This window comes from Lepisma saccharinum, chromosome 4 (genome assembly GCF_977018435.1).
Source record: "Lepisma saccharinum chromosome 4, izLepSacc3.1, whole genome shotgun sequence".
Taxonomy (NCBI): domain Eukaryota; kingdom Metazoa; phylum Arthropoda; class Insecta; order Zygentoma; family Lepismatidae; genus Lepisma; species Lepisma saccharinum.
In genome coordinates, this window is record NC_139232.1 from 51,645,801 (window position 1) to 51,671,756 (window position 25,956).

The 25,956-nt window shown below is 35.2% G+C and overlaps 1 protein-coding gene across 1 annotated transcript; it reads left to right on the forward strand.

Annotated features, from left to right (window-relative positions):
• The first annotated feature begins 1,414 nt into the window (after positions 1-1,414).
• On the forward strand, positions 1,415-24,996 carry SrpRbeta (signal recognition particle receptor beta). The gene is made up of 5 exons (XM_083121650.1): positions 1,415-1,569; positions 9,504-9,670; positions 15,870-16,009; positions 16,830-16,961; positions 24,594-24,996. Exons 1-5 carry the CDS (start codon positions 1,455-1,457, stop codon positions 24,796-24,798), a joined length of 759 nt encoding a protein of 252 aa, XP_082977776.1. The 5' UTR covers positions 1,415-1,454; the 3' UTR covers positions 24,799-24,996.
• The last annotated feature ends 960 nt before the right edge of the window (positions 24,997-25,956 follow it).

The window sequence follows — 25,956 nt, forward strand, 5'->3', positions numbered from 1 at the left end:
CAGTAACTGGTGTGTATCTAACGGTCTTAAAATAAATCCAGAAAAATCCACTTTCATAATCATTGGTTCTAATTATTCAAGGTCGTTAATTAAAAATATGAAGATCGAGCTCAAAATGAACAATTTGCCCATTGTCAGGAATAACACTGCTAAAAATCTTGGTCTGATTTTTGACGAAATTTTTGATTGGACAGAACATGTAAAGACGCAATGTAGGAAAGCTTATGGAACACTTACGAATCTGAATCGTTTCCGTGACTTCCTCCCTGCGGAATGCAAGCTAAGACTCATCCAAGCATTAATCTACCCTTTGTTCGACTATTGTGATAATGTTTACGGCCCTCAACTCTCGCAAAAGCTCAGTAAAAAAATACAAATGGTGCAAAATGCCTGCTTCCGATACATTTTTCAAGCAAAAAGATCCGATCATATTCTTCCATTCTTAAATAATAATCAGGTTCTTACCATGGCAAACAGAAGGAAGTTGCACTATCTCTGTTTTATACGCCGCATACTGACAGAAGGTAAACCGCAGTACCTGTTTGAGAAGATGCATTCCCGTAGGGAAATCCATCAGTATGTTACCCGCAAGCGGAACAACTTCGATTTACCCCATCACTCTACCACGGCCTACAAATCATCTTTCTCCTTTTCAGCTCCCAAAGCATGGAATGCATTGCCTGCAAATATCGCTAGTGTAAACAACCCATTATATTTCAAAGGTAAAATAAAAGATCTGCTGTTAATGGAACAATGGCAGAGTCGGGGCACATACTGAAGGTATCAAGTCACTCACTAAAAGGAATTGTATTATTGTATTATTATTACTATTGTCTTTTGTATTTCTAGTTACACTTTTTTTTGTATGCAACTAATTCCTATATATTTTTTTCTTTCTTCATTTTTTATTTTTTTTAATTTTTTTTATTTGTATTATTATTATTATTTTTTACGTTTAGCTTACTGCTCCATAAGTTTATAATAATCTCATATGTATTATCATATTGACAAGGGTTAGGTGACAGAGCAACCCTTGGCTGAACCTCGCCCGCTGAATAAAGAAAATTTATTATTATTATTATTATTATTAACCTAACAAGATATTTATTGATCGTATGACGTCAGAACACGAAGTTCGTTTCCCGTAGTGCAATAAAGGAGAACCATGTGACAGAGAGGTATCGCATACCGCTGTTGTTTTGTTTCAGAATTCGCTAATCCGCTAATCGTCCATTTGAAAATATATAGTGGACGAAACAACATAAAATTGTCGCATTGTGATGCGAGTTATAACCTGATAAGTGTAATAGCTAATGCACATAATACTAGTTTGAAACAAATGAATAAATATATGTATATCACATAATGTAAATCTACTTCTGGTTATCTTATTCACGTAGCCTCACTTGTGGACAAATTGTATGTACACACCCAGATTTCACACGTCTTGAAAGATGGAGAAGTCTCCGAAACAATTTGCTTCTGGTGCAGGCAATTTTCGAGTAGATAATGTGGATCCTCAGTTAATTGGAATTGTCGTTGGTGTTTTTGTCGTTTTTCTTACCATAGGTAAGCTTCATTTTGGATTATATTGTGTGTTTATTTTAATAGATAGATAAAATACATAATACCATCTGCTACTTCTGAAAGTTATATATGCATGAGAGAAATATTTGGAGCCTTCCTGATCATATAAAATAATTTGGTGGCATTTTTCACCCACAATAACACAGAACAAGAAAATAGGTTTGACTAAATTTGAGGTATTGTGGTTGTCGAGAGAGAACTTGTTATTGAAGCCACGATAAAATAATTTCACTGTGCTTAAATCGTGGAAACAATTACTTTTTAAGATATTTCGACCTGGCACTCATAATCTGTAGCTGTTCGGAGGTTAGCCTGCATTCCGAAAAAGTGCCAAAGACACCAGACCTAAATTGCCCAATCGGCTGATCATGTTTAATCAAAGTTCTACATTATATGACTGTATTTAACATCTTCAACATTTTCTCCTGGATTTGATTCTTGGATCTCTCAAAAAAGTCCCACATATAATTTGTGCCACTGAACATTGGTTGTGAAAAGAAGAGGTTTCTTCCACACAAATTCCAAATTTTAATTTATCCAGCGCATATTGCCGTAAACACCACAAACGAGGTGGTGCTGCCATACTAGTTAGAAGCCATATACTATTCGAAAATATAACGAAAACTGATTATTTAAATGAAGAATTCAATTTTGGGTAACAGTTTAGTATATCGGAGACACATTTCTTCTTTTTTTTTTTTTTAGAAGAAACTACTTACGGAAATTAGTTTCTCCAAGGTTTTCAACATTCGTCGAGATCGTGGAATATATTTGACGGTAAGACTACTTTACGTCCTTTTCCTAAGGAATACGTGTCATATATCCTTGGAAAGGTTATTGTATAAGGAATTCAACAACGTAAATCCCAAAGCGAGGAAAAATTACCTGGAGGAGGAAATCGATATAAACCGAGGTCCGGATATGCATAATTGAACGTACTGAGGAAATTTTTCGATGATGTAGCACATATTTAGGGGTGAAATGAGTGTTAATGGAACCTAACCTAACCTCGTATGCATACCTCGTCCCTGTGAATGGTTCGTGAGGTTATCGTGAATGGTTTGTGGGGCTACCCATGCATTGTTTTTTTTTTTGGAGCTAACATGAATGGTTTGTGGGGCTATCATGAATGGTTCGTGGGTCTACCCGTGAATGGTTAGTGGGGCTATCGTGAACAGAAAGTGTAAAAAGAGAAAGGTACTTACCCAAAAAGATGCCGGCTGTCTGCAAGTACGGTTTTGAACGATGCACTAAATTATTACTGGGGATAAACTTATTTTCCACTATCTACAAGTTTTTTGAAACTGTTCTTCTTCACACACCATACACACGCACAACGCACTGCGAACGCAAATGAGCAAAGCACACGCATTCACAACGTGGACACAAAGAGAAGCCTGCAGTGTTGTTAACTCCATGGGTTACCACCAAAAGGCAATAAGGGTGTAAAGTAGAGTCTAGCCAATTTGACCGGGAAATCATGTATTTTTCAAGAGAAATATCTCTCTGATGCACAAAAGCTCTTGCCTCCATTACCTTCGACTGCGTGAACCAAATGTTCCATGCGTTTGATGATGTAAGCCCCTGTCAGTGTTTCCAACCCCTCCTTTTTTTAACTATGCTTGCCTAACCTAACCTTATCGGAAATGGTTCATGCGGCTATCTGTCAGCTACCCGTGCATAATGTACAATTTGCACACGTGACGAACACAGTAGTAGATATTTTTCGGTGAACAAGGTTGGAAATGCTGCATACCCACAACATGAGTCAAGATGTGGCCGCCATATTGTGTGTTACGGAAGCGAAGAAAAGAATAAGAAAAATCACCATGTATAAGAAAAATTGTGTTTCGTTTCGTGTAAAAAGCATAATGGCACCTTGAACTATGTTCCGCAATACACAATTGGTAGGTACAAACCATGCGAAACACAAAATATTTGATTTTAATGTGTCTCCGATATACTAAACTGTAACCTAATTTTGAACACACAGTAGTGAATTTAAAATTACAACACAATGAAGTAACAGTAGTTTGCTTATAGGGGCTATCCACCGGAAGGAAGTGCCTTCGTGCGGATGCCATACTTGTAGCACAACAACTTCCGGTTCGTAGGCTCACAACATGCTGCTGAAGGGAGCTGAGATTGTGTCATGTATGAAAGGAACGAATGGGCGTGTACAAGGAGGATGTAAACTACGATCAGGGCTAAATAATCTTTCACGGATCTCTCTTCATCCATTTCCTCGAGATCTAGGTGCCAAAATTATTGCATTCAAGCTGTCAGGCGTGAAAATTGGAAGCCCATTAGCAGAAGTAGACTTCGCAGTAATGACAACAGATGTGCAGGAAACCAAAAAGTCAGGACCTAAAAAAATCCCCTTCCGATCTAGACTTCGGAAAAAATGATTGAGTTTAAAAGTAGTTTATTCCCTACATATTTTTTTTTTGTACTAAATGTCTGAAATTTATTTAAATTGGCAGTTTTTTACCAGAAATGCAAAATAAATCATCATCTGAGGGTAAAATTGTGTGTTTAATTAATATTTTTTTTAGTATCGGGTAATGTTGAATAATTTCCGCTCTTATAATCTCCCAATTTAGTATGGAAATAACATTATTTTTCCCATTTTGAATGTCAGGACTTTAAAAATACCCCTTCCTGTTTCCTTCCCAACCAAAAAGTTTGCGTCCTGCACCGCTTGCACTTCATTAAATGTAGAAGAGAAATCATTCAAATCTCGATTTTCTCTATGTTTTAGTGATAAGAGCAACATTATTACTTTTCCTTTCAAAAAATGCTCTGTCATAATCAGATAGGTTACACATTGCGTTCTTGAAGTACACACGAACTATAGTAAATTTTGTATAACCAGATTTTTTTTTGTGTGTGTAACCAGAGGAAATATTTTTTTGTAACCAAAAATTAAGTGCGGGTACTATTATTAATTATCGCCTTTGCAATGGAAATCCTTTCAACATTGATAAAGAAGAGGTACTAGGTTTGAACACCATGGTCAGGCAATGGTGTGTCATTGTGTTTGTCCCATCAGTAATTTTTCCAGTTTATTATTTATCTTCGTCATGTTTAACACAAATAGCAGAAAATTGACTAAAAATAACAATGAGCATTTTGTATTTCTGCATTCAAACTGGAACGAAACCAGCAAGTGTGCATTACCGCATCCCTCTGACTCGCCCTGACTGAAGAAAGAAGAAAAAAAGCTCCTTTTTCCATTTATTATATATCCATACATCTCACTTTTTCACTTAAAACATAAATGTATGCATCCAAAGATTTACATGCTTTAAGCCCTCTCACTCTGTAGGAAAAATTACTTTCTATTAAATATGTAGGCTACAAATATCGCCAATGCAACGACCATCAGCAAATGGATCTCATCCTGGAATAATGCCGTATTACTTCCTATTTGCTCATCCAATTGATATGGAAAGGCCTCTACTTTGCCCTGATATCTCTTATTCTCCTCGTTGTCAAGTGCTTTTATATGATTTATTTCATCTGGTATACAAAACAAGAAGAAAGGCCACAAGTACGTGCTTGAATTACCTGGCCACCGTGAACCGGAAGTTGTTGTGCTACAGTTCCACAATTGATTGTGCCATTCGATATGTTTTTGTTTACTCCTATACCGAACACACATTTTTTGAAAAATTAGAAACAATGTTGTCCAATTTATTTAATAAAAAATGACCCATTGTTGTGACGGGCGATATAAACATAGATTTTTTAAAACACAGTCCAGAAAAAAATGAACTAAATACAATTCTAACCTCCCATAATTTGATTGCAACAATAAATTCACCAACAAGTAAATCATGTATTGATCAAGTAATAATTAATGAAGACTTTTTTTGAACACTCCACAAATATTTTACCTTTAGTTGTCGGATCATGAAGCAGTTTTCATAAGTTTCCATATACCAGAGAATATAAAACAAAAACTGCAAAACATATCACTCTAGCCTATAGAAAAAAGAAAATTCTTCAAGGATAACATAGGAAACTATGTATATTCCTTAAAGAAAGAAAACTGGACTGATGTGCTCACGGAGGAAAATTTAAATACAAAAGTAAGCCTATTCACAAAGACAATAAAATATATTTTTGAAGTAGCATTTCCATAGAAAACATACAAACAACCCCTTAACCAAAGCAACTCAACTTCCTGGATAACCAGAGAGATAAAAAAATCCTGTGAAACAAAAAGAACATTATATAAAGAAATCCAGAAAAACAAGAATACCATACATAAAAACCACTACAAAAAAATATGTAAATATCCTCAGGAAGGTAATAAACAATGCGAAGAAATTAGCCATTGCAGATAAAATCTGCAAATAAATCGAAGAAACTATGGGAAAGTGTTAATGATGAAACTGGTAGGAAAAAAAGAATGTGAATGAATAAATAGAAATAATGTCTGATAGAGAAGAAATAAGCAATCCCCTTGATGTAGCACAAATTTTCAATACATATTTTGTGAACATTCCCAATACAGTAAATAAAAATGCAGTAATCTCTACACCTACATTAAGAACATATTTAAGCAGTCCCCGAAATACAAACACTATTGTTCTCACCCCAGTAACTGAGGGAGAAGTCGAGAAGTAATTATAAATTTTAAAAATAAGTATTCGTCAGGGCCAGATGAATTTTCAAGTTCTCTACTCAAAAAATGTGTGAACCGTGTTTTACAACCACTAGTAAGTATTTGCAACACATCTTTAGAAACAGGTATTTTTCCTAGTGGGTACAAAATAGCAAAAGTGAGACCACTATTCAAGAAAGGCAACAAAGAGGAATGCTCAAACTATAGGCCAATCTCTCTTTTGTCGGTTTTCTCTAAAGTAATAGAGAAAATTATGCTAAATAAATTAGTAACTTTCTTAGAAAAATATAAAATTCTATCCAAACATCAATTTGGACCAGTGGTGTCTCCTGACCCTGAACTTAAGGCGTTGGCAAAGAAGGAACATTTCTGTGAACCAATATTACTAATTTTCTCCGAACATTTTTGGTGTAAATTTAGAAATATTTAGAAAAACATTAAATTACATAAATTATTTTAAATGAAGTAAATATTTCATTTAAAATATTAATATTTTTGAAGGGTAAGGAGAAGCAAGGACTGTTTAAATGAGAAAATTAATGTCCAATACTTCGCCATACAATTATTTTTTAAAGCACGAGTTTGCAACCAGAGGTGTTCGTGGAACTTCCATCACCCTTACAAAAAAACACCCTGGACATAAGAATGAGCCGTTCATTGAAAAATCGCTAAAATGCTCATGCACATTCCCGGTTTTTTCCCTTAACCTTCATTTATCCTTCCAAAAAGTAAATGTTGAAAATTCAATTGCTCATTACTTAAAGTACCGCAAAATACTGTAGAATTTTATAAATGTACTTTTAATGAGGGATCAAACTCGGCACTTGCAGTAAGGAATTCCATGTAATTGCCCTTATTTAGAGATTCTGCATTTTCCTCATGGCCTCGGAATGGCAGTTCTTGCTTTGTTAAATAGCAGACGGCGTTAATCAACCTCTTTAATATTTCCCTGTTCTTTTTTACTTTTTCATTGTGTAGCTCTGTTTCAGCTTTTCGTTGAGTATCTAAAAGAACGTCAATTCTAGTAGGGGTGGCAACAAAACTAAATTTAAAGAAACTAGAAACATTTAATTCAGACTCACTGTGTTTTTCACTGCAGTATTGAGATGATTCAAATCCGCATACCCTTGATAATTCCAAACACCTTTTTGAGTCGAGAGTCAGGATGGGACATTTTTTAAATCCCGACGTTCGGGATGGGAAATATTCTATATTTCCTGACAAAATCGGGAAATTTTCGGGACAGGAAATGTGCGATATGTTGAAAAATCAAATTCTACACGTCATTTTCGCCTTAAGTGATTGTTTTTGCATTTCTGATACAAAAACTAAGAATTTCCGATAAGTTCGAGACATTTGCAATGCCGAAAACGTCGAGAATTAACATCTTTTTAAAATTACCATTCGGTATTTCCCGACTGCTCGGGAACCCGAAAAAGTCGGGAAGTCATTTCCTGAAGTCGAGATAGGGATGGGAATTTTTTTTCCTGATCCTGGTCCCAACTTTTCGGGATCCCGCACACCCCTAAGAATAATAAACATGTCCAAAGGTAAAATTTATTCACCACATCATACCCACAAAGCCAGTCTGAAATTTCATAGAGTTCTTTTTGAAAATGTCTTAAAACCTTTTCCAGCACCACTTTTTCCTTTAACACGTGTTGACATCGTGAGATTCGGACATGGTATAGCAAAAGAATGGTTCACTTCCTGTTTATAAGACAGATGTCAGTATGTAGATATTAACAAAATTTAATCAGACAAACTGTTCCTCAAAACAGGTGTACCGCAAGGTTCAATTCTAGGACCAGTTTTATTTTTACTATACATAAATGATCTTCCAGAAACTTTATCAGTCTCTCAAACATGAGCAACTTCAAAAGAATTCCGTTTTGACAACGACGCAACTAAACACCTGGCTAAACAACAACAAGCTTTCCCTGAATGTTAATAAAACAGTTTTAATAAATTTTAATCCACTAAAACAAACAAAAAACTTAAATGTAATTATTAAAATGAAGTCATCAAAGAAAGCAATGCAATAAAATTCTTAGGAGTATGGATAGACACAACCTGTCTTGGGACATGCAAATTACTATTTTAACTCAAAAGTTAAGCAGGCTCTGCTACATGATGAGAATTCTGAGGAATGTTTTATCTTTCAATGATTTAAGGCCAGTATATTTTGGACAGATTCAACCTGTACTTACGTATGGTATCTCTCTCTGGGGCAGTTCACCCAAAATGCAGCAATTTTTTTATTTGGCAAAAACAGATATTAAAAATGATGAAAAATGTATCCCTCTCAAGCCCAACGAAACAAATTTTCAATGAATTTCAAATATTACCTCATCCACGTTCGTACATTTTAGAAAAATTGTACTTTATTCATACAAATTCTAAAATCTTCTCAAAGAATTTATACATACACAAATACAGCACTCGTATGCATAACTCCCTCCAAAACACATAGTGGTCTAGGATTTCAAGGTGTAAAACTTTATAACAAACTGCCACAGGAATTCAAGAATCATAATCCAACTAAATTTAAAATGACAGTAAAGAGCTTGCTAATGAAGTATTTGTTTTACAGCACAGAGGAGTACTTAGATCATATTTTTCATTAATAGACATAACCTTTGATTTTTCTTTAATTTTTTATGTTATGTTATTTTATACTCTTTTATACTTTTTAATATGCTTAAGTAAGTGTTAATTCCTTTGTTCTCAAAATTATACATACTTGACCTACCCCATATCATAGTGCTATTTGTACTCATATGATCAAGTGGATGGAAAAAAATCTACTCTATTCTGATTTCTGTGCAGAAAACCTGGATCATTACCACACAGAATGCCTGGGAGCATATTATATGCATCATGTTGCCATGTGGCTTTCTGAATTTAAAGTTCTGCTCACCCTTCTTGTGTTCCTCTGTTGGCAAGACAATCGAGTGGCACCTGTGTAATACAACAATCTGACAAAAGAAAACCCAGTCCTTTGACACATATCAGCTTCCTTCACAGCCACACACAAAAATTTGAAAGAAATCTGATGTTAGAGATGCAATCAGATATTGACTTTCTGAATAAATTTCCACCTTATTACATGATACCAATCCTATGTGACATAATGGGATGGTGCAGTTTGTACATGGAAGGTTACTGTATGTATACAATCATCTTTCAATGTAGGAACCTGCATAGGAAGCTTCTGCTTATTAATGCAGGTATGAAAAGTAATTTCCACATGTTTAAAAATCTTATTTTTTTCTATTTTTAGTACTGTTGCTGCTGTGGCATAGGAAGCGTAATGCAAGAAGAGGTGTTTTGCTTGTTGGATTGAGTGATTCTGGCAAGACTGTAATATTCTCACACTTACTTCATGGCAAATTCGTTCACACACACACTTCAGTTAAAGAGAATATTGATGATTATCTAGTGAATAGGGTAAGTTTTATCATCTTAGAATGGGAGTCTAGTTTTTATGCAGAGAAATATTTATGTGGTTTTTAATGAGTAACTTTTACGTTAGAACTAATTGTTTCAGTGTATGTGTTTCTGATGTGCCAAATAGTACTTTTTAAATGTCCTCCATTTCCCAAGTGGGAGAGACAACCACAGCCATAAATCTTGTGATGTAGCCTAGTACTCAATGACAAAGGAAGTCTAGTTCAGGGTTGCCAAGCATTGGCCAACCCACCTCCTAAAACAGGACAGGGAGAGGTTGGGAAGATGATCATTTTTTCGAGGGTCACGAAAGAGTCAGTCCAGTCCCTTTTTCAACCTTCGTGTCGTCATCCCTCACTCATATACATGCCGCTTGGCAATGTAGTGACCATACTCAGATGAGGGCTGACTGCTGGCAGACAAGAAGAGAGGAAAGTCATGGCAATACTTCGACTGTCAACCCTGACAAATATTGCGGTTTTGGCAGAAAGAGGGATGGTGTAAGGATGCCTTTTTGTGGCAAAAGAATAACTCTAATATAGTACCCTCATCTGTGTAATTTACACACAATTGTATTAAAGGTTTATGAGATAAGTGACAGATTTTCAAGCTATTGTGTACCGAAACAAAATTATTTGTATTTTACTGTATGAAGTGTGAAATTATATTGCGTAACTGTAATTATAATATATTTCTGCACTGTACAGGGTTATTCATAAGTCCATGAGGCATTTTAAAAATTCATGACATGAACTACTGAACAAGAGCAAACATTTTTTTATTAATAATAAAGATACACTCTCCAAGTTTTGTTTCGAATATCACAAAGTCTCTGTGTCCACCTTTAATGATGCGGCAAATGTCTATGCGATAATCCATCTCATTCCAGACACAACTTTGCATATCACTGTTGATAAGAGTCACGACATCAGTGATTCGGTCCCTGATATACTGGATATTTGTTGCAGTGAGGACACATAAGCAGTATCCTTCACAAACCCCTACAAGAAAATATCACATCACAACTACAATGGACGAACTTCTTGCAAACCTAAGAACACAAAATGCCCACTCTCTTTTACTGAACAACATATTGCTACTATCGCCTCCAAGCAGCCAAACATGGCAACATCGCACCATGCATCCCTTGCATCAAAAACTTACATTGCTTCTCTCTCTATTGAAGTTATAGTTCTAACAATCCATTGCGTAGTTTTATTTCTACAACTGTCTTAAATGGTTCACAGACTTATGTAACCTTGTATAAAGCCACAATAAATCTGCAGTTTGAACATATTAAAAACATGTAATTCACCTTCATCTTGAAAGGTGATTTTTTTAATCAAAACACAACCCTTTAAAACCTATCAATCCATTACACTAAATTGCTTTATCAAGCAGATAATACAAATTCATTGGTTCTGCGAAGCTGAGAGTCTTGCCTATGTGTGGAATCAGAACAAGGCTTTTTTTCTTCTTTTGCAAGTCATTATTCACAACACGTGTAATTGCGATTAACACCATGTAACAAAAATTTGTTTAAGTGAATTTTTTCCCTGTTTCCGATGCAGTTTACTACAAAACACTAGAAAAACACAATTTTACATGTGGGAAATTGTTTTTAATGAAATGACAACGATTTTCAGATTTTTTAGTAAATGCATGTATTTGGGACAATGAGAGCTGGTTTACATTGATAAACAAGTTTGAACACATGTCAAAATGGAGTGAAGAAATATAAGGAAAGGGCTACAGTACATGAAGACCTGTACATTCCATGTAAAGATAATAAGGTCTCTAAAAATGTGTTGTTTTCCTACTTTTCCTATTGAGATGCCCATCAGCTTCTCTGATCAGTCCCCAGATGTAATCGCCTAGCATCCGCTCATTATACTGTCCCTGGTACCTTCTTTCAAACAATTGTAAGTCCTGATGAAACCTTTCGCCCTGTTGCTCTGAGTATGCACCCATATGGGATTTGAAGACATTTAGATGTGAGTGGAGTACATGCACCTTTAGAGACATTCTGCATCCCATTGCTTTGTAGTTATTCAGAAGACCCTGTACTACATCTCTGTAATTTTCCACCCTGTGATTACCCAGGAAACTATTCACTATGTCCCTGAAGCTATTCCAGGCATTTCTTTCAACAGGTCGAAGCTTTCTGATGAAGTTGTCAGCGTTAAGAAATTTCTTCACTTGAGGGCTCACAAAAATTCAACCCTTTATCTTAACCTCAGATAGTTTGGGGAAAACAGTCTGGAGGTACTTGAAAGCTTCCACATTTGTATGTAATAATCTTTTCACATATTGCTTGATGAGACCAAAACAAAAACAAAACAGATTTTAGTATACTTATCTTATCATGAATTTTCCTATGCTTAATTCATGTTAACCAATACATTGAATATCAAATAAAAAAGAGTTAAGACCACCATTACCAGAAAAATAATTACATGAAGGTAGCAATACCACATACATATTAGTTTTGACTTTGTCATAAACAAAACAAAAATTCACTTAAACAAAAAAAAAAACCCTTCTTTTTGTTACATGGTGTAATCAATACAGAGGTAGAAAAGAAGAGAAAATGGCTAAAATGAAATAGGTATAGTACAGATAAACTGAATTGTCATACAAATGTTAAATGTGTATCCCAGTGCCTAATTACAGATAACCTTTAAAAAAAACTATCCATGTTACTACACCAGAAAAATATTCCTGATTGTATTTACAAATGTAAGGATTGCATGAGAAACAAATGGCTTAAGATAAGCACCAAACCCAGTTATGTTTTATGACTTGCACTTAGGGCTAAGCCGATACCAGGGTAAGTATTGGTTGAATTATTTTCACCAATACCAATTATTTTGACGAGCAGCCAAGAACAACAATTTAATTTAACGTTTGTCCTTTTCAAAGGTTCGTTCACCCTTCCTTGTGACAGGGTAGGAGCTTCCTAGATTTTCCTAGAAACACTGAATAACCCCTACCCTCAAAGGCAACGTTAAAAGTGAAAGCTGAACCCAAAGGTAACCGTGAAGGCATGTAACTACCTTGTAAATGCTATGTTAAAGTAAAAGAAAGCATGCATTGCCAATTCTTGCTTGAAAACTTGTGGGGGTAAGATAACTGGATGTTTTTAAGCCAGCTTTATTATAACTGCACTAATGCAGTTATCAGCTTTATTTTATCTATGTACATTCAAGTGTGAATTGAATGCAGCAATTTCTTGTGCTCTTCCCTTCTATATAAGTATTTTGTGTGACTGCTGGTATCGGCCAATCCAGGATTATTAATTTCTTCCGAGCTTATATTGGGATCATACAGCTTTGAATGACAGCACCAAAGATTTATGCACACTACTACGTATAATAATATGCATAAAATATTGGTCAGGAACTTTTACTTTTCAACAACTGGACCCAACATCATTTTTCTTGTTATTCAATAAATATACAATTTTTTACTTTTTTGACATTAATTTCCTTGTCAGGACAATTGTTTTCTACAAATGTTAGTGATTTTAATTACACATAAGCTTTACGATGAATATTTGCTGTTATTTTTAATTTTATAGCATCTTTTTACTTTCATGTAATAACAACAGTAAAACAGTTTATTAATTTACATATTATTATGACTAAAGTTCAAATCACAAACCCTGAGACCTTCTGTAAACAAAACCATGTGCATACAGAAAGCATTGCAAACTCATAGAAGTAAAATAATCCACACGAAAATCCATCGTTGTTACGGGATTCATTACATAAGGTAAAACAATGGCCAATTTGTAGTATGGGATACGCTGCCGCAAATGACGTCTCACTTTAAACCCAATGCTCTTTCTTTTTTTACTTATTGCTTCACCTTTATGGTTAACTCTTTGCACCAGTAATAATTTCCCATAAATTTGGCTTCTTTCTTGCATGTGAATTGAATATATTTTACTTGCATTTTTTTAGACAAAATGATATAACATGGTAATGTATATTTCTAAGGATGATATAGGTAGGAGTGTATTTGAAATTTGTTTGTAGATTTTATGTAAATTGTATCTTATGTAAATAAAATATATAATGGGCATAAACAGCCATATGCATTGCTGTAAGTCCAATAAATATATTGATGATGATGATCAAAACAAGACAAAAAGTTCGTAAATTTATTGCGGTTGGAAACTTTGACAAGCATCCTAATAACGATTTTTGTTCCGCCAAATATAGTGCACTTCGTAAAATAACTTGGTGTCATGGCAAGGCAAGATAAGTGTGAACATTTTGTAGTAATATGCATTGTAACTTTCAATGAGCTTAGAGATTTGTGTACATAATGATATTTTATAACATTGGTTATTTTCTAAAAATAATCATGTGAACAGCAAGAAAGTAGTGCAATTTAGTAATATTGCCTGACTTATCCTTAGAAAAATAACATGCTGTGTTCTATGCATGCGGGAAAGTCTCTGTGTTCTCCGAGCTTGTTTTCAAAACACCATCAAGGACAGCCTTTGAAAAGGGGTGAGAAACATATTCTACTCAATATTTATGTAACGTTCTGTCAGTGGTATCCTGAGAAACCAGTAAATGAAGTGGTTAAGTTTGTATCCCAGTGCAGTGGTGTGTCAGTGTTTGTAGTTTTAAGAGTTATGAAAGAGAGAATGACCGGGCGAGTAACAATGTATGCAGCTGCATATTCGTCTGATGTTTTGAGATCGGGTTCTCACATTCAGAGGCTCTTATATAAAATGAATAGGTGCGGCGAACTATGATTGATTGGTTTGATTTGGTGTTTTAAGTCCACTTTATGCACAGTAAGGCTAATCGGGACTGGACCTACAGTTTAAAGTGGGATCCGAAACACTATGTGCCTCAACCGGGTATCGAACCCGGGACTCCTTCATTACAAGGCGATGACGCTACCACTGCGCCATCGGGGAGGCCCACGGCGAACTATGAGTGTAACAGCAGATGATTTCGGTCATGAATCAGCTGACGCGGAGTGATACATCAAATCGGTGAGACCGTTTCTTTACAGGTCTCAGGGTTGGTGATTTACACTATAGTCCTATGTATTATATTAATTATAAACATTTATATTATTATTATTAATTATTATGATAATAATCATTATTATTTCAGACTGCCTCACCCAAATATATTTCTCTATTCGTGCCTCATTATATGATGAGGTAGCATGACATAGTAGCTAGCCTTTTTTATTTTATACTGGAATTACAGAAGTATTGGTATTGGCATCTGTACTGGTAGGAATTGGTCAGTGTATTGGTATTGGCGAATGGTGGTATCGGCTCTGCCCTACTTGCGGTCACTATTATTATTATTATTTAAAAAAAAATGTTTTATTTATGTTCTTTTTTTTTTTTTTTTACCTTGAAGGGAGGTGCATTCTAGTCCTTCTCAAAGCATGAGGAACCAAGTATCAATCTACTGGAGGGCATTGGTAGGAGATACAGAATTTTATGCCAGTTTATAAATTTATTTAACTTCTTAACTTGATCTCTAACTTCTGAGATTTTTTTAATGCATATAATCCTTTACAATTGGGAGACTTTCAAATGGGTACTGGTGTACAAAAGAAAAGTCTCAGGAGAACTATTTACCAAGAGAGTTCTCATGGGAAGAGAGAAATTTTGATATTCATTTTCAGCAAACAATCCTCTTCATTGAGTCTCTCTGTAAATCAGAGTGAATAGACAAACTTTTCCACTTTATGGAAAGGAAGGTTAACTGGAGCAGTTTAAAGTGGATTTGGAACCACAGGTCAATATGCCCGCACTTGGTATTGAACCTGGGACCCCTTGATTACAGGGTGACGGCATTACCACTACATCATCAGGAAGGCCGTCAAAGTAAATAGATGAATTCTGAACTGAAGTATTATGGGGCTAAATGCATGAATAGTTATGTTCAAAGTCATTTGTATAATAATTCAGGGTTTAACTTATTTTGGATAGTATGCCATTGAAAATTCGCACAGAAAGCACATGCTTGGAAGGAATAAAGATTGAAGAAGAAAATCAAGTTTTAAAACTTCTATTTCCAGTTTGAAGATAAGAATGTTATGGTTTTACGTGCATGCATTTAAACAGCATTGAAATATGTGTTAAACTTTTGTCAATATTTCACAAAATGTTCCAATTTGATTTTTCACCACTAAAACACTCAATTTTTTCCAGAAATCACTAAAAATAGTGGACATTCCAGGGCATGAGAGATTAAGAAGCAAGTTTTTTGATAAATATAAAGCTATAGCTAGAGCTATCATCTTCATGGTTGACTCTGTAACATTCCAAAAGGAGATTAAAGATGTAGCTGAGTGAGTAACAATAATTTTTTTTAATATATATTTCATCTTCTGTTAATTTACAGGTACAAACTTCGATATTAAATGTAAACTTGAATTGTACATGTATCTATTGTAGATGTTTTTTTTCTGGATGTAAGTTTTAAGTAAATCATCTAACCATGGTCAGAGTAGAACTAACAACAGCAGTAAAAGATAGTGTAGTGCAGGGCTTCCCAAACTTTTTCGATTCACGGCACCAAGTCAGTTACTGTTTTTAGGTTGCTTGCCTTAAGTTAAAAAAGCATTTCCAGAAGCATTTCATATGTAAGAAGTAGTAAAACCATGTAGACTAGCAAGTAAGTGTCATTTAAGTGAAAATATTGGAACATTTTGCAGTGCCCCTATAAGCCAGCCACAACACATGCTTTGGGAACCACTGGTGTAGTGTATTGTGATATTATTATCATTTCTGTGGAAATGCCGTAATTGCTTTTTGGATGGCAATTGATGTAATTCATTATTTTGAATATGTGTGTGTGTGTGTGTAACCATACAAAATCATAGGATACACCGGGATCCAAAATGTAAGGGTCTGGATGCAAGGTTCAACTAACTAATTGATATATAAGAGGCTAACTAAAAAATAACAAATCTTTGTGACTGTTTCAACATAATTTTTTCTTGAATATGGAGGTGCACGGAACAAAAGAAGGGGCATGCCAGCACCCACTGGTATTGCCTAGTACATTATGAATATTTGTGTTTGGTGCAAATAAAATAGTAAGTGCTTTGTGAAACTTTGTGATTCAGATGTGTATCATACACTTTTTTGGGTTACTTCTGGTTACAGATTTTTGTATGTGTTGTTGACTGATCCAGTGGTTGCCTCAAACTGCCCACCCTTTCTCGTTCTGTGCCACAAACAAGACCAGACGATGGCAAAGGGAAGCTCTGTTGTGAAAGCTCTGCTGGAGAAAGAAATGTAAGTAATTTGAAACCTATGTGATAAATCATACTACTAGTTCATTTGTGTCATTTGTAGTGATGTTTTGGAAGTAATGTTGCTAATGGGATGTTTTTACGAATGGCCGTGTTTGTTTCAGAAAGGAAAAATTATTCTTATATTTATATTTTGGAATCTATCAATCTAATAAGTTAATATTCATGACCATGGTTCTGAAAATGATAAATGGAGTCTTATGTATTGTGAACTTAGTTGCAAACTGTTTACAGACTTATTGTACTAGTAAAATTACGAATATTGATTACTCTATATTTTAATATATTAGTTGCGAAATTTCTTTCTTTTTTAACTGGTGTTGCGATTTAACATTCAGAATATTCAATTGGATTCTTGTTTTCTATAAAAGATACACACTTTCCTTGGAAAAAAATGTAATTAATGTTAGTGTGTGTGTGTGTGTTTGTTTGTATGTATGTATGTGTGCCTGGACATCATCTCTCATATGTGGGCACATGGTCGATGGGGCAGGTATACTTAAATTATTCAAGGATTTATTTATTGAACTGTTTTTACTTCATATGTCATGTTTTGTTATAACTTCACATTTGGTATCACTGCTTCTGGCTGTTCTCCTTTGATTTAAAAGTAACTGTCATGCTTAGTACAGTGTGTGTCAAAAGTCACACATCCCAAACTTTGATCGCATATAACATGCAAACTGTAAGAGATGTTTAACCCAGGTTTTCTGTATTATACATCTTCATCCATTGAGATATTTTTCAATACTTAACATTTTCAATCAGCTTACTCCATAGAGGAAATTCTGTAACTTATTCAATGGCAGAACTCAGAGGTTTTTTTTAACCCCATGATGCCATTTTTAGGTGAGAAAAACTTGTAGGAAAGTCATAATTAGAGATCTGATGGCTGATACCATCTGTTATTTGCGACCAAGGCAGCACCATGTATTTACATGAAAAATCATGATTTTACACCAAAAATTTGACTCCTGACAGGATACTAGGCTGCCTTGAATTCATATCATCATGCTCCATCACAACTGTGTTTGGTCCTTTGAGTAAGCACAGCATATTCATTGGAGTTACATGTTTGCATTGTTGAAGAGTATTTGTTTATACTCATGTGCAAAAAAGGTGTTTAAAGAAGAAACTCCTGGTTCTGCTGTAACTCACAAAGCAACCGTTTCATGACTGTTGCATTCAGTGGTGCAGGAAAATAACATTTTTTTCAATTAGCTGAATAAAAAAAGTTTAAATTGTTCATAACTTATAAGCATTATCTTCCTTACCACAGAAATTCGAACTATTATTAACTTATTCTACTACATTGTGCTTGATATGATTTAGTTCATTGAGCCGTGTTCTTGGAAATTTCTTTAAGGAGATGAAAATTGTTTAAAATATGTGTGGAACAGTGGAATCAGGTAAAATTTAGCCTACTCTCAGAAAATCACTCACCAGGCGAATGCTCTTTTGCGTAAGGGAGTACACTTATCTTAAGAAACGGTCGCATCTATTCGAAGTCAGAAGAGTATATGACTGACCTTCTTTTCTTTTGAATTTTTCAAATGGAATTTTCTGAAACTAAATACTTACACAAAACTAGACACGACTGACCAAATTGGTGGGTACAATCTACTCCTGTACCTCACCCATAATTTTAATAACTTTGTAAGAGGGTATTCGGAAAACCATACTTAAACCTATATACCTCGTATTAAGAGATTTGTTGAAAATACAGATGTTACTAAGACAAGAAAAATCTGTTTTCTCTCAAATTTCAAGACTAGAATGAAATATATCTCTGCAAAATCAAAGTGAGACGATCTCATTGGAAACTCTGGTTATCATGTTGGAAGAAATTGCTTAAAATAAATTTAAAATGCTATGTATTTTTCAGACATATCAAGTGTATATCTAATTTATTTTTCAAATTAGCCTTGTATTTTATTTATTGTAATTGCAAAGTAAATCCAGTAGTGACAGTTGCAAGCCTGTGCTGCCTGTTTTAATCTATTCATGATAAAATTCCGTATTTCGATGGAACAAGATGTAAAGCAGAAAAATGTTATTAACTAAAGTTCTTGCTTTAATGAGCTATTGTACGTTGTGAGAGTGGTGACACAATGTACATGTTGCTTATGCTAAACATTTCATGGGTCAGGACAAGATATCTCGCCTTGTAATTAAGGGGTCCCACATGCACAGTGCTTTGGATTCCACTTTAAACTCGAGATTCAGTCCCGATTAGTCTTATCTGAGCATGAAGTGAATCTGGAAAAAGTTTTAATAACTTTTGATCCAAAACCGACACAAGAATAAGCACAAACAAGAACGAGAAGGACCTCACCACACAGGAAACAGGATAAGACTGTGACAATTCTCGACTCGTCTCATCGCGATATCATTCCTATGTGAAATGAAATGCTTCCTACACATTAAAACAGTGATTTTATCAGAGGGAGGACGACTTATTTTTACCTATGTATTAGGTATACTTAGAATTAGACACTAATTGCTTAAAATCTAATTTGATATCCAATGAAACACAAACACAATGCCATTTTAAGTTAAACCCTACAGGCAAACTGTAAAAAAATCAGATGAATGTACAAGAGAAATGAGAATCACTGCAGTTTCTATGGTTTGCCAGTTTGCTTGTCAAGGGCACTGTGATGCTTAGACTTGATCCAAGTTCTTGCAAATTTTACTGCATGAAAACAATGAATGCACTGGCGGTCTATTTATTGAAAGAAAAAGTAGGTTTAAAACTTATAAATGATTTCTCTAATCTGTTAACTTACGTTTGTTGCATTGAACCCGCTTTCACATTCAGTTGATTTTGGATTGGATTCACAAGGTTTTTGAGTGAGATGGTAGATACTCGCAAAACGTAAGTTATTAATATATTTATATTAAATTTGTGAGTAATTCGCACAACTTTCATCATGAGAACAGTGGTTTGGATCTCACTTTAAAATGTAGGTCCAGTCTCAATTAGCCTATTTGTGCATAAATGGACTTAAACAACAACAACAGGGTGTCTACCAGTCAACAAATCCAAAATTCTTGACTTTTTCTTAAGAATTACATGAGTGACGTTTTCCAAAAAATATTGAAATAATGTGGTCACTCCCGATCCAGGACGAAGTCTGAAGCATTAATTTTTACATGCATTATTAATTAAAGCAAGTCTATATGTCTTGTTGAAGTGCAACTTCATTTTTCATCTTAACCGGCCTTGTGATAGGGGTTTTTCATTGAATAATAATATCTATTTTCTTAATTTCCAGCTATGTCTAAGTGGTGGTGGGAAGATGATTAAATAAATGTTAAGAAAAAGGCATGAAAGGCCAAGAAAAAGTCAAGAATTTTGGATTTGTTATTTTGGTAGACACCCTGAATAACCTTACAATTTAGAACATGATGCACTGAATCAAGGTCCGTTGACTTGTTTGCCGCCTGCTTTGGAAGGTCTGTTCATAACGACCCTTTTTAGCAAGCCGAGGTGGTTGTAAAACCGTGACATCATAGTGATGACAGATCGCTGGGGAAAGTTTGGTATCTGCAAGTTTTAGCAAGGGAAACTTGTTTCTCTGTTCTTTCCTTGAGCTTGTTTTCGTGTATTTCCAGTAATTATTTTATGCGATTCATATTGTAGGGTCTGGGTGACAATAAATAATGTCTCACTATGCTGCAAGTGCATGAATATATCAAGAAAAAATAAAATTCCCATATTGTTTACCATATATTTCCATCCCATGAGAAGTTCCAAGCAAATGCTATTAAAAGATAAATTTCAGGTTACTATTTTTCTTTTTATAACAGTGTGTTTGTGAATGTGATTGAAAATCCAAATTAGTAGGAATTACAGCAAAGAAGAACCTGAAGAAAGGCACCATTCCTACAATGATAATCCCAGTTACACTAGCTTAGTGACGATAACAGCGTTCTTGCAAGACATGTGAAGTTGGGATTGCCAAATGCAGACTTTTTTTTTCTGAGTATATGATCTGACTACCATGCGGGAGACTTTGGTTCAATCCCTGGTGGCGGAGATTTGTTGCTTTTTTTGTTTATTTTTGCACATGTTCAAGCGGCTCCGGCGCCCAGCCAGCATTGTATAAAGTGGTTACCTGGAGGAAACTCTGGGGGATAAAAGCGGCCACGGACGTGGTGCTGATCACATTACCCCCACCTTCGGCCATGATCAAGATAATGTGGAGTCCTAACTCCACACCCCCTATACGCCTTCATGGTGTTATGTAAAGCACATGGGAGCACTTTACTTTTACTTACGGAGTATATGATCGTGAAATGAGGAAGACAATACTTAGAGTACAGCACATTGAGAGCTTTGTTAATAAATTTGACCTGAAAAGTGGAAAGTGGTTATAAACCTCTATCTCCGAAATTCAGATAGTAAAATTTCCAAATCGAGATTTTAAATTTTTCGGAATCCGGATATTTTTTGGCAATCCTTAGTTTGAAGGCAAAATTGCTAGGAAAAATGTTGTGAGTAAGTGTGTCTGTCAGATCAAGAACAAAAATCTTGATTAGTCTTATCATTCGTCTGTTCAATGCAAAACGAAAAAAAATCGTAAATACAGAACAACAGAAAGTACTTTGTGTTTTGTCAAGGAGGAACATTACTTTTTTTCCGAATTCTATTTGAATCACAGGATTCAAAAATTAAGAGGACAAATACCATTAAGCAAAAACAATGGATCCAGTGCTGCTCTTTTTCCAATTTTTTCCAGCACTAACCATGGGTAAATTTGTGAAATTTTGCTTACTTATAATTTTTTCTATGCACCATCACATTCATGTATTCTGTGTAAGTTTTGTTGCAATGCTCTTCAATATGTGTTTTTTCTCTTAAAAACAAGTGTTGAATGCTTTGCAGTGTTGGAAATAGCAGACACTCAGAGAAGTCTCATCCTGATGATGTCACAGAGACCCTGCCAGGGCTCTAAACATGGGGGCTGGAAAAGAGGCGAGTTATGGAAAGAGCGGGGGAAACTAGCGGTCTACGGACCTTGACACTGAATGACATTCAACAGGATTGGGATGGAAACCTGAGTATTGGACCTGATAATACATCTGTGTCAGTACATGAAGTTCCAATGCCTCTTATTTTCTGGGTTCTTCTACCTCCTCTTTCAAATAACCCTCAAAAGGTTCTCATGATGCTGGATTTTTTGTTTCTATCAGCAATGGAACTTGGGAATACTTTATCCACGGGAATTTGTCCATTTGTAAACTTGACAGGGTTACCAATGATATTGACAGACACAATATGCATATTTCATAAAGATCCAATGGAAATAAAGTTTAGGGATGAAATAGGCATTTAGAACCAGATTAAATCTGATATATAACCTTCTTTCTATATGCAACCCATTCCTTTGAATTTTTTTTTATTCACTCATGCCATGCATGATGATATACTTTCATGTGATGTATTTCTGTAGTGACTCTTAGCTGTATTAACTGATTGTGGTAATTTTTTATTGTGTACATCTATTTATTTAATTTTTTATACAACATAAGGTAAATTTAATGTCTGGCACTTCAAATGTATTTTTTATGACTTTTTAAAGCATTATGTTTGAGAGGAATCATAACACATTTGTAGAAATTCTGGACAATTATTGTGATTTTCTTTGTAACTTGAGTGAAGAGACCTGTGTGATATATACTACCCAGCACCGTTCTCCGTGGTTTATCAAAGCATGCGATGATGCTAGGGGTTCCAGGTACGAATCCCAGCCTGGGGCCTCCCCAATGGTGCAGTGGAAGCATCGTTGCCTTGTAATCAAGGGGTCCCAGGTTTGATACCCGGTGGAGGCACATAGTGGTTCGGATCCCACTATAATCTGTAGGTCCAGTCTCAATTAGCGTTACTGTACATATGGTGGACTTAAAACACCAACTCAATCAATCGAATCCAAGCCAAGGTGTTCTTTGTGAGTGTCCTTTCATCAATGATTCTCATCTTCGCAATTAGCCAAAAGTAGCAAAAAAATGAAGTAAAATAAAACATATCACTTGATACTACCCAGCATACGAAGAGCATATACTTGACAAGTTTGCAGGCAATGAGTTTCATTTCTTATACAGTGCCTTCATTTTGATATTGTGAACATGTTGGAACTACTCCACTTGCTGGGCGAATCAGATGTATGTAATCATTCAGTGCAAGTGCATAGATGTATTTTAAAAAATAGTTCAAAATTACAAGTAACCACTTACTGTAGTTACAGATGATGTTGGAAATGAAATCCTTTTGCTTCCCCACATTGTTCAGATCTCTCGAGAAAGATCCCTTAAAAATCGCTTCCTCACATGAGTTTGTATTCAGATAAGAATCATGCATAGATATTCTTTGTTGTAAAGTTCCTTATGTTGCAGCGTTATAACAACACTTACCAACCCTCAACACTTGTCACCCTAGCAAGCTACACAGAAGTCAATATAATTTTTTTGTTCAACATGCCACATCCACCCAGATGAAAGCAAATACTGACAGAAGACTAGAGAGGTGCACCATTTCAACAGCTTGTTTCTGTTCTCGATAACATGCTCTTGATCAGAGTTAGTTCTATTGCAGTATGTTTACCAAAGATAAACTTGATGAAATCCCAACTGGGAAAGCTACCCAATGCATGCAAATTGAAGGGATACATGATATATCTCGCAAGCAGATCAGTTCCAGTCACTACACGGTTCATGTTAAAGCAGCACAGTAACCAGTGAAGCACTGTATATGGTATATTTGATTCAATTAAATGTTGGAATCTAGCAAGAAGTACAGGGAGGGTGCACCAGAAATATTGAGACGATTTAAATTTCCAAAATCTATATTACACTTCAGAATAACAATGAAAACACTTACATGACTGGAAAGTACATACAAAAGCATTTCATGTGATGCCTATGTCTTGAAAATAATGTCTCTCAGCTGGGCACTATTCTCAATCAAACAAACCTCTGCACATCGACGTACAGAAGTCATAGCCTTGTGCAGCATCTCCAGCAGAATTTGCTGTGTACCATTTGAATTTTGCATGGGTGAAAATGTAAGTCCAAGTGTAAAATTTGTCTTACACTTCTGTCAGACGTGCCTAGCGACGCTGCATGCCTACGAACTGAACGTTTGGGACCCTCCCCACAGCTTCCGGAGTTCGTGGACGTTCTGGGCTGTTCTTGCTATAGGCTAATGCAATCTTTCTAAAGTTTCTTACCAATGCAGTTGTTCTGAAGTTTCTTACCAATACAGTCATTCTGAAGTTTCTTACCCAATTCAGAATTGTCTGTCCGCTGTCGGCACTTTTCTTCCAATGTTGAACTGGCACCTTAATCTACGTTGCGTTATAGTGGCAGAATCTTTATTCTTAAAGTAGCATTCCACTGCGAATGCATGATGCTCACTCAACCAACGCTCCATGGCTACTGAAGGCTATGCATTGCTGCATTGAATGACATGAATTTTGTAGCCATCTGTCAGGAGATTCTGGTTGTGCGATTTTTAAATCGTCTCAATATTTCCATCACACCCTGTAGTTAGTAAATTATAACGACTTTCTACCAAATTACAGGCATAATTTCTTTTTATTTCCTTCTGCAGGAATACTTTGCGTGTGACAAAATCAAAACAGCTGGAAAGCATGAATGAAGCAGCAAACAACAACACGTTCTTGGGAAAACAGGGAGTGGATTTTGAATTTGCTCATCTCTCACCGATTAAGTTTGAATTTGCTGAATCAAGCATAACTGTTAATGAGGAAATGGGTGTGGAAGATGTAAAGGAATGGTTAAGAAAAGTGGCATAGTGGAGCGTTACTTGAATGCGACTAAATACATTTTTTCAAGCAATTGCAAGTGGTTGTTTGTGACTGTGTGATAGAATTCTGAATTACTTGAGTGTATGTTTTTTCATCATTTTTTGTTTAAAGAACTCTAACTTTTGTTGTGTATTTTGGAGTTTGGTAGAGATATGGATTTTTTTTATTAAAAAATATTTAACATTGTACCTTGCTTATTATTTATTGTGCACTCACAGGGCTAGAATCCCTACGAAGTGTCTGGAAAACATTCTTTTTTGTCTCATCCATTAGTTGAAGTAACCTTTTTCTCTCCAACCAGTAATTATCTGCCAAATATTCCAGTTACTTGACATGAGATGTTCATCAGACAGTATAAAATAAGGTATTTCATTATCGCATTTGGATGAGAAATGACATGAACAGATTTCCAAGTAGCTAGTGATATACTATATGTAGATAACAGGGTATCTACCAGTCTGGAAAACCTGGCAAAGTCATGGAATTTGCTTTTCTCTGGAAAAGTCATGTTTCTGGATAAGTCGATATTTTGTAGTAGTGCGCTAAAGAAATAGATTTTTGAAAAAAAGAACAAGAAAGAAAATTTTTATTTGTTGTGGGCGAAGTATACTTCAGTTTGATATACCTAGTATTACCTGTAGTTAGAGTACAAATTGCATAGATAAAGGAGACATGTTTTGAACTATTTACTGTAAGTTACTATTCTCATTTTCTACATTCTTGTTGCTATTAGGATTAGCACATGTTACTGTAATTTTGTATTTATGCTATATTGTTATGATTTTATATGTAAAAAAGAATTCTTTGTTTACCATTAGTCCATACATTACTTAAAAGCTCACCTCTGATGATCCTATGTAACAGTCAAGTTTTATTACAATTTTTTCTTCCTTTAATATGTGAAGTGAATATTCTAGAAACTTGACTATGTGGGATTCTAAGTGTGATGTTTAGCTAAAATGTAGTGACCTTACACACATGTTTATATGCATGAAATGTCGTAATGATTTGGTCTGGAAAGTTTTGGTTTTTGGTTTGGAAAACCTTTAAAGGTCAGGAAATTTTGTTTTTACGAAATTGTAGGCACCTTGAGATAAGCTACTTGATATACAAAGGCTGTCGCAGAGAAGGTGAGACAGATTTTTT

What these genes read in the sequence shown, in the direction of transcription:
- SrpRbeta (XM_083121650.1), top strand. Translation starts at nt 1,455, where the DNA reads ATGGAGAAGTCTCCGAAACAATTTGCTTCTGGTGCAGGCAATTTTCGA. An exon ending in ATGATTATCTAGTGAATAGG is followed by an intron (nt 9,671 to 15,869) that starts GTAAGTTTTATC and finishes AATTTTTTCCAG; the next exon opens with AAATCACTAAAAATAGTGGA. An exon ending in GCTCTGCTGGAGAAAGAAAT is followed by an intron (nt 16,962 to 24,593) that starts GTAAGTAATTTG and finishes TTCCTTCTGCAG; the next exon opens with GAATACTTTGCGTGTGACAA.